At 44.3% G+C, this 16,498-nt stretch overlaps 1 protein-coding gene across 2 annotated transcripts in view; it reads right to left on the bottom strand.

Moving 5' to 3' along the window:
- The window catches only part of LOC135202996 (protein zer-1 homolog), a 118,603-nt gene that overhangs the window by 89,598 nt on the left and 12,507 nt on the right, over positions 1-16,498 (bottom strand). For both annotated transcript variants that reach the window (XM_064232541.1, XM_064232542.1), the window contains exon 3: positions 1,361-1,526. In XM_064232541.1, the coding sequence (XP_064088611.1) occupies positions 1,361-1,526 (166 nt within the window). The remainder of the gene's footprint in view (positions 1-1,360; positions 1,527-16,498) is intronic.

The raw sequence follows: 16,498 nt of genomic DNA, 5'->3' as shown, positions 1-16,498 counted from the left end.
ACTTTAACTCGACCGAATTGGTCGAAAACTGCAATTGTAAGCTACAACACTTACAGTCTAGTAATATTCAATCAATTACCTTCATTTTGCAACAAACGGAAAGTCTCTAGCACAATATTTCGATTTATGGTGAATTTTTGAAAACATCTTTTTTTTATGTCCACGCATTATGAATTCATGCATCATTTTGTGATAATATTTTCTCTGTGTTGCCTTGATCATTTTACAATGTGTTATATACCAAAATGATCGCAATTTAGTGTACGATACAACGAAAAAAATTAACTCGTTAGCTTTAACCGTTTTCCTTTCAGCGCGATGTGTATACAATTACATATATATTAAATTTTTTCCACTGTCATATATCCCAATATTTATATGTGATAATGATATTTTTTTCATTTCTGATGGTTGCATACTAACCTTCAGGCAATGACAAAAGAAGGAGCCAAAAATGAACTCTTAATCTTGAAAACTAAGCGTGCTGTGATTTAAAACAAAAAAAAAAATTTCCGCTTCGGCGCTCACTCACGATTGCCGCCAGCATGCGGGAGACGATTTTTAAAATACTGCTTCGGTGTTTAAGGGTTAATAAACAGGATAAACTTGCATATGCATAAGGCCTGTATATGCGGTCCCCGGTTAATGACAGACTCGGTTAATGGCGATCCGGTTTTATGGCAGGCCTTAACGGGCCAAGTTTCGGTTATCGGTGCCGTAAGATGCTGATAATGCCATAATGCACCATTATATACATAACAGACACACCATCAACTGAAGCTTTGCGCCATAAGGGTCATAAATCAACGTGTTTCGGTAAATGGGGGTTTTCACTCATCAGCACCCCACCAAAAATGGAACCCCCCCGATAACCAGGGACTGCCTATCTACTTTAACCATGAGACACAGGTGTTGACAAACAAAATGGAGTTTTTAAAAAAATTTGAATAATTAAAGGCAAATTTATATTACAAATGATGATGTAACAGAGTTTTTGTGATTTTAATACTAGTTAAGAGAGATGGTTTGGACTATGATAAAAGAGGGAAGAAGAGGAATTGAGAGAAAAGCAGTAAGTATAGAAGAAGCAGGGCAAAAACCAGTGGGAACGCTCAAGTAGAAATTGTAAAAAGAGGTCACATGAAAACCTATGGCAGACAAGAATTTAGACACAAAGTGTGTAAGAAAGAAAAGAGTGGAGAAAACTTATTCCATGTCTAATCCCACGAAAGGAAAAGCAGACATAAAAACTTGAAAGTGACGAATTATGATGAGAAGCTCTCTGAATGCATTTATATAACTTTGCCCACACACCCCCCTAAAAAAAAAGAAAAAAATCATCCATTGTCATGATACTCACATCATCGCAATCTCTGTACTCATCAAACGTTCCATCTCCAGCTAAATTTGTGCCTGAGATATCAAGACCATTTAAGTTGGGTAAGCTTGACACTAAATCTGCCAAGACTGTATCCGGTGACTCAAACATCCCATACTTTTTGTTGGCTTGAGATATATCAAGAAACCTGAAAGGAAAATAGAAAAATCTTTTCATATCAAATTTATTCATTCTTCAAAAAAATGGGATGGTTATGAGAAAAATTATGTATGTATGTAAACACAATATTCCTCACACAATTGCTGAAAATGAGTACTATTATAGGAAGGTTAAACATCCTTGATAAATCTTCCCTCTCTTGGTATACTACAGAACACTTACAAAACATATTTCTTTTAATTATATTCTATTCCTGAACATGAGTACTGTTTGCATGATTGACTGAATGACTAATTAAGCATAACCTGACTCACAAGAGTATAAAAATTATGTCATGTGTGAAACTGAGTCATCTTAGACATTACAATTAGTCATCTCATGCCATGTTGGCAAAATGAGGCAGCGCTGTAGTCTTTTTGAGTTTCCAGTGAAAGCTTCTTTGCCTCATGCTGCATTAAAGCATAATTGTCTTTCTTAAGCTATTTTACCGATTAATTAAATTAGAATGCTTCAGTTCCTTGGCATATCTTCATCATACATACTGACTCAGTTCCTTGGCATATCTTCATCATATATACTGACTAAGTTCCACATGTTCACACTAACTTAATGTAACCCAATTTACTGCATTTTGTTACTTAATGGACTCTTGAACCTGATTACCATAAAAATATTTTGTACACACCGGTTTGAGTTCTGTGACCTTGGAGTAGAAGCCTAATGATCTTCAATAGTCTACAAGCTGCAGTTCATTTGCATCACAATGTTTTACAGATTTATCCTCTTCCACGTCTATAACCTTTGTGGGCACAAGCTAGGTTCTCAAATGACAATGAAAAGGCTCATCCAGTGACTGGGATGGTAACTAAAGCACCGTCTTGGCGAGCCTCAAACATACACACATAAACCACGTTGGTTATCGGTAAGAATGTTTTTTGATCCAGGATTCCAAGCAAAGACTGAAACTAGTAGCTGCGGCACTTCCAGTCTTCCTCACCATCAGTAACGATGAAAAAGACCTCTTGCTTCATGCAGTGAGAGATACTATCCTTTATTTGTGGACGATCAGAGACTATAGGAGTGATACCCCAGACTATTCATCCCCACAGGGTAATGGAAAACAAATGCAAAAGGTCAGATTACTTCAACCTCTGTTACTTTTAAATTACATTTGGAGTTATCTCTTAAGTGTATTTACCTGTTGTTAAAAGATGTCCGGGACTCATTATCTTCCACTTCATTTTAACTTATTACCACCTGCAAAGTTACTGGCTACATCATCTCATTGTGACAAAAGTGTATTTCCTTTCTGTACCTGACTAACTCTGATCTAATACAACCACCTTGACTGTCATGAACAAACTTGTACATCTAAACATTAACTCTACAAGTTGACAGTTAGCTGGATTCTCATAATGGAATGGAATGGAATGGGATATGGGATTTTGGCCATAGGCTTAGAAATAAGACCAAGAGGTTTCAATCTAAGAAGAATGGGTGTCATGGTCTTCAGGCTGAGAAAAATAAAAGTGAAATTTAAAACAGTTTATACATTCCTACATATTCATTTACACAGCTACTCACATTAAATACATTTACACAGGTTTACATATACACCAAGTTAAACACAAATAAAACATAATAAAAATCTAAATATAAAATAATTTTATAATAACAATGACATTTCTACAGTAAAAATAGATTTTGTATACACTTACCAATTAAGTACCTATACTTCTGGAGAAGCACAGGTACAACACAGCTAAGACCATCATTTGGTTTTTACCTTATGTCCATAAGAGGGGAGGAGGGCGGGCTCCGTTCATGTAATTATTTGGTAAGCATATAGAGAAACTAATTTTTTAAAGTAAATACATAACTGAATCCTAAACTGACCGGAGGTGGGAATATACTACTCCAAAAACACTCAGTGAAAGGGATGAATTTGTAGTAGCTTAGCTAGCATTAATAAAATGCCTGATGTAACCTACCTGGTGAGAGAGCTCCAGCAGGAAGATACTGCCTCTGGTCTGAGCCTGCCTCAACCTTTAGAGACATGGCAGTAAAGCCAGGTGTCGCCTCTAATTCAGTGGGATGCTCTGCAGTCAAGGAATACTCCTATGATTGCCAAAGCTACCAAAACACAAGCCCTTGCCCTGGGCAATAACACAAAATGACCAGAAAAACCAGTTACATGAACACCAACAAAAACAATCACCATTACCCATCTATAACCAACAAGATTGCTGGGTACTCCAAGTCCACAGTAACCTTAAGCTTCCCAAAACTCAACGACCACTGTCAAGGAAAGTTAAAATAAGAGAATAGATACATATACGTATTCTCCTACCCTTTGTTTCCCAGTACCACGCCAACTATATATAAGGGTTTTAAAGCACTACAATTACCATAAACTGGGTTTTAAAGCACTACAATTATTATAAACTATCTTGATGTCATGTACATAAAAATTCGAAAATACAGATTTACATCTCCAGAATGTAGCTTGTACAATCAAAATAAGACCTGAAAATCATGGAAGTGGCCACTGCCTGCACTTCATGGGCCTTAAAAATAGGAAAATCTTCTAAAACCTTTGAGTGAGATTCAGAAATTTCTCAGAAAAAAAGTCAAGGCATTTTTAGACATAAAACACGATGGGTCCTTGACCAAGCACCAAAGGTTAGGGGAGTGGCCTCGGATTGCCTTAGTTCTTTCCAAGTAAAATTTCAATGCTCTTACGGGGCACAAAGTCCTTTCTTGATCCACAGGACCGAGGATGTCAGTCAGTGATTTAATCTTAAAGGAGTGAGGCCAAGGATTAGGTGTACTAGTTTCATTTTTTGCAAGACAACCCAAAAATGAATGAACACACTGTGTCCCCTTGTGAAAACCCACATCTTTATGTAGGGCTTGAATCTCACTCACCCTTTTAGCTGTAGCTAAACACCAAAAAGTGTGTCTTCCTTGTTAGATCCCTCAGGTTAGAAGATTGAATGGGTTTGAATAGAGGACCTGAAATCCATTTCAGAACAACATTAAGATTTCAGACAATAAAACCTTCTCCCTCTTGGTTGTCTTAAAAGATCTAATCAAACCGCTGAGGTCTTCATTTGATGACAAATCCAGTCCCGTGTCTAAACACGGCCCTATACACTTTGATCTCATGTCTGCAGTTAACTGTCAAAAAGTTCTTAAAAATAGCAGAAAGTATGCTATTTGGGCTACAGTGGTAGAAGATGAGATATCATGTCTTCCACACCAGCTGCAAAAGACAGATCACTTGACCTGATAAATGTTAGTGGAAGATTGGCACCTTCACTTAACTATTGCCTCTGCATCTGGTCTTGAAAAGCTTTTTGCTCTGACAAGCTTCCTGACAGTCTGAAGTCTGTCATAGTAAGAGTGGATAGAAGTCTTGGGAAGTCCACAAGGAGGTTGAGGAGATCTGGGAACTAATCTTTTTGTGGCCAAAAGGAGGCCACTAATGTCAGAGAGAGGTTGCTGTGTGACCTGAATTTATTATTACATCCCTCTTCATACTGAAGGGTGGGAATACGTTAACATCGAGATTCGACCAGTCCTGGATCATAGCATCCCTTGCCCATGTGAGAGGATACTGGGCTGGCGAACAATATAGGGGAAGTCAATGATCCCTTGTCATTGCAAACAGATCTACTGATGGTTTCCCCCACTGCCTCCATAAATTGGTGCACACTTGTGGATTGAGTGTCCACTCCGTCAATAGTACCTGATTGCAACTACTTAATTGGTCCGCAATGACATTTTTTTCCCACATAAACCTGGTGACAATTTGGGTGTGATTGTCGTGAGCCCAAAGGAGAAGATCCCTGGCTGCCTTGAACAGGGAGAACGAGTGTCCCTCCTTGGTTCTTTATATAAGCCAGCACCGTCGCATTGTCCGAATGAATGATGACTGTGGAGTTGTGGACTGCTGTAGCAAAGTGTTGAAGGGCCAAATGAACTTCCTTGAGTTCCCTCATGTTTATGTGTAAGTTCTTCTCCGAACTGGACCACATCCCCGAAACTTCTACATTCTCCAGGATGGCGGCCCAACCCAGATCAGACGCGTCTGAGTATAGTGTGTGGTAGGGATTCAGAGAGAACAGAGACTTCCCCTCTGCAAACCTTCCTTCTATGAGCCACCACTTGAGGTTCTCTTTGATTTCCTGAGTGATCAGGAACACAAAGGGCCTTGAGGAATAACTGAAGTGGTCTCATATGCAGCCTTCCCAAGGGCACAAATTTTTCTATGGACAAAAGGGTCCCTAGAAGGCTCATCTACTTGTTGCAGTACACGATAGGTGAGACAGGAACTTTTCCGTCTTGTCAGACGGAAAAGCCCGAAAACTCTGAGATTCTATCTCACTCCCAAATATAGAATCAACTGAGTTGGGACTTGGATTCATTGATCAGGAGACCCAGATTCTGGTCCAACTAAAGTCTCTTGAATGCCATCCATGCATTTTGACCTCAATGGGGAGCGAAGGACCCAGTTGTCTAGATACAGACAAACGTTGATCCCTACTAGGTGCAGCCACTTTGCCAGCATGGTAAGGACTGGTAAAAACTTAGGGAGGAGCTGACAGGCCAAAACACAGAGCACGAAATTGGAAGACCTTGTCCTGGAACGTAAACATGTTATTGTTATTATACAATTAAGTTTGTTCATACTTACCTGGCAGATATATATAATTAAAGTGCCCGCCCTCCTCCCCTCAGGAGACAGAGGCATTAATAAAATATGAATAGAAAATGGGAATGGTTCCTGATATCCGCCTCCCAGCGGCGGGAATGGGTACTACCACCTGGCAGCCCACTGCGTGTGCCGCGAGTTTTGAAATTCTGTCGGACTTCAGAAAATACAGCTATATATATATCTGCCAGGTAAGTATGAACAAACTTAATTGTATAATAACAATAACATTTTGTTCATGCCACTTACCTGACAGATATATATATAGCTGAATCCCACCTTCGGATGGTGGGAAGAGACAGAATAGGATTTTTTAGGAAACTTAAATTAAGTAGATGATATACATCTTGGTTCCTCACCTGTTTGCAAAGTAGACTATGTGATTACTGTCACGTAAGGCTGCTTTTGCTTAAATCAGAGTTGCCAGCCAGGTGGAGACCTGTAGTGCTGGTGCGCTCTGGATGATCTGTCAACGGGTACGAGACCTCAACGTGACAAGACCATCGAGGCCATACAAATGAGGGCAACGAAGCAACTGACCACCACCTGACCAACTATTCACAAAAAACCCCTTAAAACTAACTAAAGGATGGGAGATCTTCACATAAGACTCACCACAACCTAAAAACACAACAACAAACTAACCTAATCCTAACTAAGGGATAGGGAAAGAGCTACTTCCGGACCCCAATACTGTGTCCGCAGAAACGTATGGCCCCAGTGCATTACAATCGTCATAAATCGTTCTCACATCCCTTAGGTAATGTGAGGCGAAGACGGAGTTACTCCTCCAAAAGGTGCAATCAAGGATGTCCTTGATTGACATGTTCTTTTGGAAGGCAAGAGAGGTAGCGACGGCTCGAACTTCGTGCGCTTTCACTCGTAAGAGGCTCAAATCAGTCTTCTGGAAAGATGAATGAGCCTCCTGAATGATGTCCCTTAGAAAGAAAGCAACAGCATTCTTCGATAAAGGTAACTCTGGTCTCTTCACAGAGCACCAGAGATTACCTGAGGGACCTCTTACCTCTTTCGTTCTATGCACGTAGAACTTGAGAGCCCTGACCGGGCACAGAACTCTCTCTGGTTCTTGGCCCACCAGACTTGACATACCCTTGATCTCGAAAGTCTTCGGCCAAGGGTTCGAAGGATTTTCATTCTTCGCCAAGAAAGTTTGGGTTCAACGAGCAGACAGCATTGTCTCCTTTGAATCCCATTAACTTGCTAAACGCTTGAATTTCACTAACTCTCTTAGCCGTCGCAAGAGAAGTTAGGAAAAGAGCCTTCCTTGTCAGGTTTCGAAGAGACGCTGCCTGAAGCGGTTCGAAAGGGCTTGACATAAGGAATTTAAGGACTACGTCAAGGTTCCATGATGGAGGTCTCATTTGAGGAACCTTCGAGGTCTCGAAAGACTTTTAAAAAGGTCATGAATGTCCTTGTTGTCAGACAGGTCAAGGCCTCTGTGCCTAAAAACCGCTGACAACATGCTTTTATATCCCTTGATGGTAGGGACCGCTAATTTCTGCACATTCCTGAGGAAGAGCAGAAAATCAGCCTATTTGGTTCACAGAGGTCGAGGAAGAGGAAACTCCCTCCTTTTTACACCATGCCTGAAGGAAGCCCACTTCGATTGGTAAACAGCTCTTGTGGAAGCACGTCTTGCATGTGAGATTGCTCTCGCAGCTGCTTTCGAAAAACCTCTCGCTCTGGCCAACTTTTCGATAGTCTGAACGCAGTCAGACCCAGAGCGGAGAGGTTTTGGTGAAACCTTTCGAAGTGGGGCTGTTTGAGTAGATCTTTCCTCCAGGGCAATGTCCTTGGAAAGTCTACAAGGAAAGACATGACCTCTGTGAACCATTCTCTCGCTGGCCACATCGGAGCGATCAGGGTTAACCTCGTCCCTTCTGAGGCCGCAAACTTCCTCATGACTTACCCCAAAATCTTGAATGGTGGGAAGGCGTACAAGTCTAGACCCGTCCAATTCCAAAGCAAAGCGTCTACCGCGATTGCTTCTGGATCCAGGACCGGGGAGCAGTAAAGAGGAAGTCTCTTGGTCCTTGACGTCGCGAATAAGTCGACCAGTGGACGTCCCCACAACGTCCAAAGGTCTCGACAAACGTCTTCGTTCAAGGTCCATTCCGTCGGTAGGACTTGTTCCCGACGACTGAGATGATCTGCCCTGACGTTTTGCACTCCTGCAATGAATCTCGACAGGATAGTCACATTTCTTCTCTTTGCCCACAGCAGAATCTCTCTCGCTAGGGAAAACAACGTTCTGGAGTGTGTTCCTCCCTGATTTTTTAAATAAGCGAGTGCTGTGGTATTGTCCGAGTTTATCTGAACAATCTTGTTCTCCAAACTCCTTTCGAAGAACTGCAGGGACAGAAATACTGCTGCAGTTCTTTGACATTTATATGCCAGGCTACCTGTTCCCCTCTCCAGGAGCCTGACACTTCCTTCCCTCCTAGTGTTGCTCCCCAGCCCGTGATGGAAGCGTCGGAGAACAACACTAGGTCGGGGCTCAGAAGACTTAGGGACACGCCCTCCTGAAGCTTCTGAGGGTCCCAACCACCATCTTAGATGGTTCTTGATCGGAAGCGATATTCTCAATATGGCATTGAGATCGTCCTTGGCCTTCCACTCGTCCGCAAGGAAAAAATTGGAGAGGCCTGATGTGCAGTCTTCCCAAGGAAACAAACCTTTCTAGCAAGGAAATGGTCCCCAGCAGACTCATCCATCCCCTCGCCGAGCAAGTCTCTTTCCTTAGAAAGGCTGAGATCTTTTCTAAGCCTAGCCGCTGACGTTCCTGGGACAGAAACGCTCGAAAAGCCACTGAAATCCATCTGAATCCCCAGATACACGATGGACTGTGTTGGGGTCAGATGCGACTTTTCGAGGTTGACCAGAAGTCCCAGGGACTTCGCTAGGGCTAAAGTGAACTGCAAGTCCTTCAGACACTTCTCTCTCGACGACGCTCTGATCAGCCAGTCGTCGAGGTACAGGGAAACTCTTATTCCCGAAGAGTGTAGCCACCTCGCTACGTTCTTCATTACTACAGTGAACACCATTGGAACCGTGGTCAGTCCGAAACACATAGCTCTGAACTGCCACACTTTTTTGTCTAAGACAAACCTTAGATACTTTCTTGAAAGAGGGTGGATCGGGATGTGAAGTACGCGTCCTGCAAGTCTAAGGACACCATCCAGTCGCCCGGTCTCAAGGCTCCCAGAACAGAATGAGGCGTCTCCATCGTGAATTTGGTCTTTTCCACGAAAAGATTGAGCCTGCTTACATCTAGAACTGGACGCCAACCTGACGACTGCTTCGGTACTAGGAAGATCCTGTTGTAAAAACCTGGGGACCCCAGGTCCGCGACTTGTTCCACCGCTCTTTTGTCGATCATCTGCTGAAGGAGATCGAATAATACTTTCTTCTTTTCTCCCTGATAGGATAGGAGAAAGGTCTCTGGGAGTCGTAGAAAGAGGAGGAAGATCACTAAAAAGGGATCTTGTACCCCTGCTCCACGATCTTGAGGGACCAAGAGTCCGTGTCTCTCTCTCTCTCCACGCTCCCGCAAAAAACTTCAGTCTGGCTCCGACTGGTGTCTGAAGGACATGCTTCTCACTTGGAAGGCTTTGGCTTAAAGGAAGCTCTTCCTCGTGAAAACCCTCTCCCTCGAGGAGCTGCTCTCGAGGGGGGAGCCCCACGAAAGGGCTTAACTTTCTTCGGCGGTCGAACCGCAGCTGAAGAGGTTGAAGGTACGGCTGACCGTCTTGTAGACTGGGGCCCAAAAAGGTCCTGAGTTGCCTTCTCTTGCAAACTGTTCATCAGGTCCTTTACTAAAGTCTGGGGGAAGAGATGGTTCGAAAGAGGCGAAAAACAGCAAATCCGCTTTCTGAGCTGGAGTTACCGAACGAGCTGTGAAGTTGCCACAGCAAAGCTCTCTTTTTCAATAAAGCCGTTCCAAAATGAGATACGATCTCCTCCGAACCATCCCTGACGGCTTTGTCCATACATGCTAACAAGCACTCGGGACAGCTCCCCCAGACTGAGAGATTCTGGGCTTCTCGCTTGCAGATCCAGAACTCCCAAACACCAGTCAAGGAAGTTGAACACTTCCAGCGTCCTGAGCAGACCCTTCAATGATGGTCAGTCTCCGTAGAGGTCCAGGTTACTTTAGCAGAGTGGGTAAAAGAGACCTCCTCTGCGAATCCACTAGGCTGGAGAAATCTCCTTGAGCCGAAGAAGGGATACGAACTCCTACTTCATCTTTGGTTCTATACCAAATGCCCCCTTTTCCGCTAAGTCTAGCTGGCGGCAAGGCGAAGGTCGTCTTGCCTTGATCTCTCCTTCGTATCATCCAATCTTGGAGTTTCTTAAAGGCAGTTTCGTGGAGAGAGAAGTTTTCATCTCTACAAACTCCGGGGTTTTTCCAGTTTTAGATTAAGAAAACTGCGAAGGAGGAGACTTGGGAGCTGCGGGCTGAAACTTGTCTTCGAAAGAAGAACGCAAGAGCCGCACGAGGACTTTATAGTCCGAGATTGAAGGGGCCGCAGAAGGTTCCTCTTCAACCGAGTCAGCCGAACTACTCAGCTCTCCTTCTTCTCTAAACGGAAGAGGAGACCGTCTGTCCGGATTGACGAGGGCGTCCTAATGTCGGGTCTTGGCTTGATCAAAGGACCCCTATCCTTGCTAGAGGCAGCCTTATTTCGGCTGTCTTCTCTATGACGCTTACTACTTGATGAAGGTAGAGCGTCCTGACGAGGACGAGCGTCCCTTAGCGCCATCCGCGGCAGTCTCACTTGCCAGAGAAGCGTCCTTACGTTTCTCAAACGAAAGGGAAGACCTTTTCGCTGGAATACTGCCTGTGCGCGTAAACTAGCGTCTGTGGGGTACGACTTCTTGGTCGAATCCCCCAAAAGCGTCTTGAAAAGAGCCCTAACGTCCTGGCGAGCTTCTGCCAAGCGTTCCTGCCGAGTAGCGTCCTGGCGAGCCGTCCAATGCTAGCGCCGAGCGTCACTGACGAACGTCCTGCCTAGCGTCCTGCAACCCAGCGTCCTGACCGAAGCGTCCTGACCGAAGAGTACTTGCAGAACGCCTGCCGAACGGTCCTGCCAAGCCGTCATGCCGAGGTCCGCCTAGCGTCCTGCCTCGCGTTTCCTGACGAGCGTCCTGTCGAACGTCGTGCAGAGCGTCCTCCTCAAAAGCGTTCCCCCCCCCCCTGACGTAACGTCCTTCTAGAGGACGAACGAGATCGGCGAATCGCCGAAGGAGAAGCGATCGGCGAACGAGATAAGTAGGTGAGGGAGAAGGAGACTGCTTCGTCCTCTTGACCGGCAGTCTAAGGTCCTTCCTCCGCTTAGGCTCGACTGCTGCTGGGCGAGGTCCTCCTGAGCCATAAGCGTCGATAGCTGGTCCTGAAGGGACAAAAGAATGTTCTTCGTTGGGGAAGAACGAACAGAGAAAGCAGGACTGATCCTGCGAGAAGACGAGGGCGCGAGGGGACGCCTCCTTCCTTCTCACAGGTACAGCTACCTGCTTCTCAGGTATACGCGCCTGTGCACGCAACCCAGCGTCCTCATCGGAGGAGATCTTACCCCTTTTCTGAGGCGGAAAAGCGTCATACGCATCCTCCGACGAAAGTGGCGAAAGAGGACGTGAAGCGTCCTCCGCACGAAACGTCCTTTTCAGAGGACGAGAGTCTCTCCGAGCGCTCCACCCCTTGCGCGGGGAGGAGGACGCTTCGGAGGACGAAAAGCACTCTTTCAGGACGCGCGCTCGTGCGCGCTCCTTGGCAGCCTGGGGACTTTGCTACAAGGTCTGCCGAAGGGACGCCAGATCGGTGGGAAGCCCCCGTAACCCTCTTGCGGCTTTCGACATACCCTACTCCCTGAGTCTTGGGAGTCTGATAGAGGTCTAGGCCTAGAGGCATTATGGGGCCGATCTGACGCCCCTCCACACCAACACTAGGGGCACCCCGATCAAAACACCACTTGCACCGAGCCAGTTTCTAAGGCTTTCACTTTGGGGTTCTCCAGAGTGCGAAGAGGACTCCAAAATCAGAGAGAGAGCATTCGCTTCTCCCGACACAGAATCAGAGCCCGAAGGCAACACAGGTTTAGGGGTTGCAAACTCTACAGGTGTTAATGTAGGAGAGATGGTTAGCCTTTACCTTTGGTAAGACTCCTGGAGGAAGACCTCCTGATCCTATCGCGCTCCAATTTAAGGCGATAGGACTCATATAACTCTCAATCATAATCGGTCAATCTCTCACATTCATTGCACCGATTATCAATCAAACAATTATGCCCCTACAAACTCATACATATGTGTGGGGGTGGGTCTACCGATGCTTTCGGTAGCCTCACCTTACAATCAGCCCTCACACACACTCTGAAACTCACAGCACTTGATCCAGACATATCTTATATAGAAAATCAATCCAAAATCAAAAAACGGTCCACTATCGCGCATGCCAATTCAACAATCCAATTCAATACCAAAAAACCAATCAGATACTTAAAAGTGAGTCAAATTCCAAAAAATCCTGAGCAGAGGTCTGTAAACAAGTTGTTTTACCGACCGGCGACCGTAAAAAATAATGAATAAAAAGAAATGGGAATGGTTCCTGATATTCCGCCTCCCAGCGGCGGGAATGGTACTACCACCTGCCGCCCACTGCGTGTGCCGCGAGTTTTGAAATTCTGTCGGACTTCAGAAAATACAGCTATATATATATCTGTCAGGTAAGTGGCATGAACAAACTTATATTTCCTGGATTCTTGATGTATGGGGATATGGAAGTAGGCGTCCTGCATATCTATAGTCGCCATCCAATCCCCTTGATGAATGGCTGACAGGGACTGAATGGTTGGTTTCCATCTTGAATTTCCTGGTCTTTATGAAGAAATTCAGGGCGTTGACGTCCAGGATGGGTCTCCAAACCCCCAATGATTTGGTGACTAGAAATGGACGCTTGTAAAACCCTTATATTGACATCTACTATCTCCACTGTCCCCTTCTGAGAAGAAAATCAGCCTGTTTTGATAAGGCAGTAAATGTCTCTGAGTCTTTGGAGTGAGCTCCCAAGTTGAAGGGAGAGGAAACTAACGGGAGTTTTTCCTTGAAGGGGATGAAATACCGTTCTTTGATGACTTGCAGAACCCATGGTTCGGCCTTCTTTTCTGCCCATTTGGTCCAAAAATGCTGCAGCCTAGCTCCCACTGTAGCATGGAGGACTTGATCCTCACTTACAAGAAGAGGTCTTGGTTGGTCTTAGTTCGAGGTCATGACTGGAACTTGCCTCCGCCTCCCCAAAAAGGATGCTGTTGCAGAGGGGGGACCGTTCTTGAAGAGAATGAAGTCAAAGGAGGACGAACTGTTTCCTTGGTCTTCTTAGAAGAAGTGGCTAGAACAATTCTGGGTAGTCTTCTGGAGTTCCGCTGTTACATGCTCAATGGCAGCTTGAGGAAAAAGACTACTACGATCCAAGGGTGAGAACAGAAGGGGTGATCTCTGTAAAGGTGTTACCCATTTCGAGGTGAACGAGCACCATTGTTCTCTCTTCTTAAGGATCCCAGCAGTAACCAGTGCTGCTAACTCTTGCAAGCAGTCTCTGATTGCTTTATCGGCGTATGACAAAACGCCTAACCAATCCGAAGCAACGTTGGGTTGAAGGGAAGCACAACTTTCAATCTTCTTGGCTAGTGCACCTATGGTCCACTCAAGAAAACTGAAGATTTCAAAAACTTAAAAAAAGTCATGTACAAGGTGATCCAGCTCTGAGGAAGTGAACAAGATCTTGGTGGATGAAAGGGCCCACCTCCTTGCCAAATCAATCAGGCTTGGGAAGTCCCCAAGGGAGGAGGCAAAACTCCCAAAAAAAAAAGGAGCTTCTCCAGTCAAATACGAAAGGTATCCCCTTTTCTTTTGACAAGGGAGGAGGAGGAGTGCAAAAAACCACCTTTCCTGCATAACTCTTCTTTGTGAGCTAAGTCTCAATGCCAGACAGGGCTTTTTTCAATGAGGACAGGACAGGAGCATACTAGGCAATCTGGAGTCTTCAACAGGTTGTCTCATCATAAAGACTGATCCTGGGGATGCGGGCATAGCTGGCGAGAAATAATCAGGAAAACAATACAAAAACTTTCTCAACAGAGATGCATATGTCAACGCCAGTTGAACCTGATCAAGTTCCTTCTCTTTGTCTGAAGGTGGAGACGAAGGTACTACTGCAGAATTGCGAGACGTTGACGGATTTTGAAGTAATTCCAAAATGCTATCCAGGCAACAACTGATCGGATCCAGGGAAGGATCTTGAACCTCAGGTGGAAAGGAGTGACGTCCAGATTGTGAGGCCGAATCTCTACTAGAAGCTGGCACCAATCTTAGAGATGACGAATGCGCCAGTGCAGGTGAGTACCCAAACACTACTCTCTTTGATCCTCCTGGGCACTTGGATCCACCAGACCCCACAGGTTCCAATAAACACTTGGATCCTTTGGATCCCACTGAGCACTTGCATCCGTAAGATCCCACTGTAACTTTTGATCTCTTAGGATCCACTGACACCATGTATCCCTCGAATTCCGGTACTGAATACTTATACTCTTGGATCCCGATATGAGGGAGTTGGAAGCCCGTTTGGACATCAACAACTGGCAATCTGACACTCAAACTGCAGGAGAGCAATGGGAAACATCCCATAAGCTATAAGAAGGAGATACACCACTGGAAATGACCTTTTCAGCGACCTAGAAGCATCCTTGAATCATCCGTTTCATCCTCTACTAGCATCCGAATCTGACTCACTGGACAAAAGTGTGTGAATACCAAGTTGGATGCCTTTCCAACGGCCATCTCCCAAGTCCTGGGATCCTTGCACTACAGGCTCGGATGAGGGGGCAACTACCTGTAGGCATACCACACCGAGCCTATCAGGACCTCTGGTTTGCCTCCTCTCAGGTTTAGGGGAGTTTGACAGGGACATTCATCCGGAAGTATCGGTGGGACGGATAGCTACCTCTTCCAAATCACTAGCACCTTGACCACTTGCACTAATCTTATCCATTAAACACTTGACCGAATACCCAATTTGGGCAACAGTATTCACAAGCAAATTAAATTTATGATCAAACTTTGCCTCTAAACTGGTGATGGTATTGGGATCAGAAGGTTGGGAGCTAGGCAAAGGAGAATTAGGAAAAGCCAGTCACAGGTGTAGAGGAAGCAGGAATAAAAGGAGAATTCTGACTAGAGCCTTTATTTTCGGCTCTAGTGGCCGCCCTTCTTAGCCATTCTTCTCAAGTTTCTCTAAACAACTAGTCAAAATCTTCCACGTTCTCTGATTCCAATCATTGCATGTAAGAATAGAAGAGCAAGTCTGACCCCTACATTGACAACAAATGCTATGAGCTTCATGCTTAATGGAAGTCACCCTTACATAACTGAGGAAAGTAAGCTAACTACATTAGCAAAATTGCTACAAAATTCAAGAATACAATTCCAGAATATGTCAACAAATCCTGTGTCAACTACAACCACATGGTGAAAGAATTCCAAAGCAAACTACCAAGCAAACAACTGTTGTTGTTGCAGGGCAGAAAATGAATGTTTGTCTTAGCTGTGTTGTACCTATACTTCCCCAGAAAATGGGCGGGGCCGGTCACCTTCTCAAAATAAAAGAATCGCTACTGTGAATTTCATTGCAAACTGCTGCGAAAGTAGAAACTTGGTAAGTTACTTATACAAAATTAAGTTTCATATAATATACTTACCAAGTATAATTATGTACTTAGCGAAAGCTTTCACTTGCATGGCAACCCTAAACTAAAACATTGCAGTAGCATTTCAATTACATAATGTTGTAGACACACAAACACACAAGTAAAAGAGAAGGATGGCAAGTTTCATATATACTTACCAAGTAATTACTGAGTTATAGATTTCACTCACACGGCAACCCTAAATAAAAAAAATTGCAGTAGCATTTCAATTACATAGTGTTGTAGACACATAAACATGCACCAATAAGGCCTAATCAAAATTTAAATACATAAGAAAGTTATACTATATAAGAAAGTTTATAGTATATGGCTGTATAACTATATATTTTAAAGATAAAACGCAATCTACAATTATGTGTTCCACTATCAGGCCAACATGGCAATGTACACATACACAGGTGACTTAACTTTCTTCATTTAAAAACTGAGCTGATAATGTGTAGCCAATTCTAAGACGAAAACTAAGCGGCTCGTAACTTCCATTAATGTTATCAGATGAAG

Source organism: Macrobrachium nipponense, chromosome 33, assembly GCF_015104395.2.
Source record: "Macrobrachium nipponense isolate FS-2020 chromosome 33, ASM1510439v2, whole genome shotgun sequence".
In the NCBI taxonomy this organism is placed as follows: domain Eukaryota; kingdom Metazoa; phylum Arthropoda; class Malacostraca; order Decapoda; family Palaemonidae; genus Macrobrachium; species Macrobrachium nipponense.
This window is presented reverse-complemented; position numbering and strand designations above follow the sequence as displayed.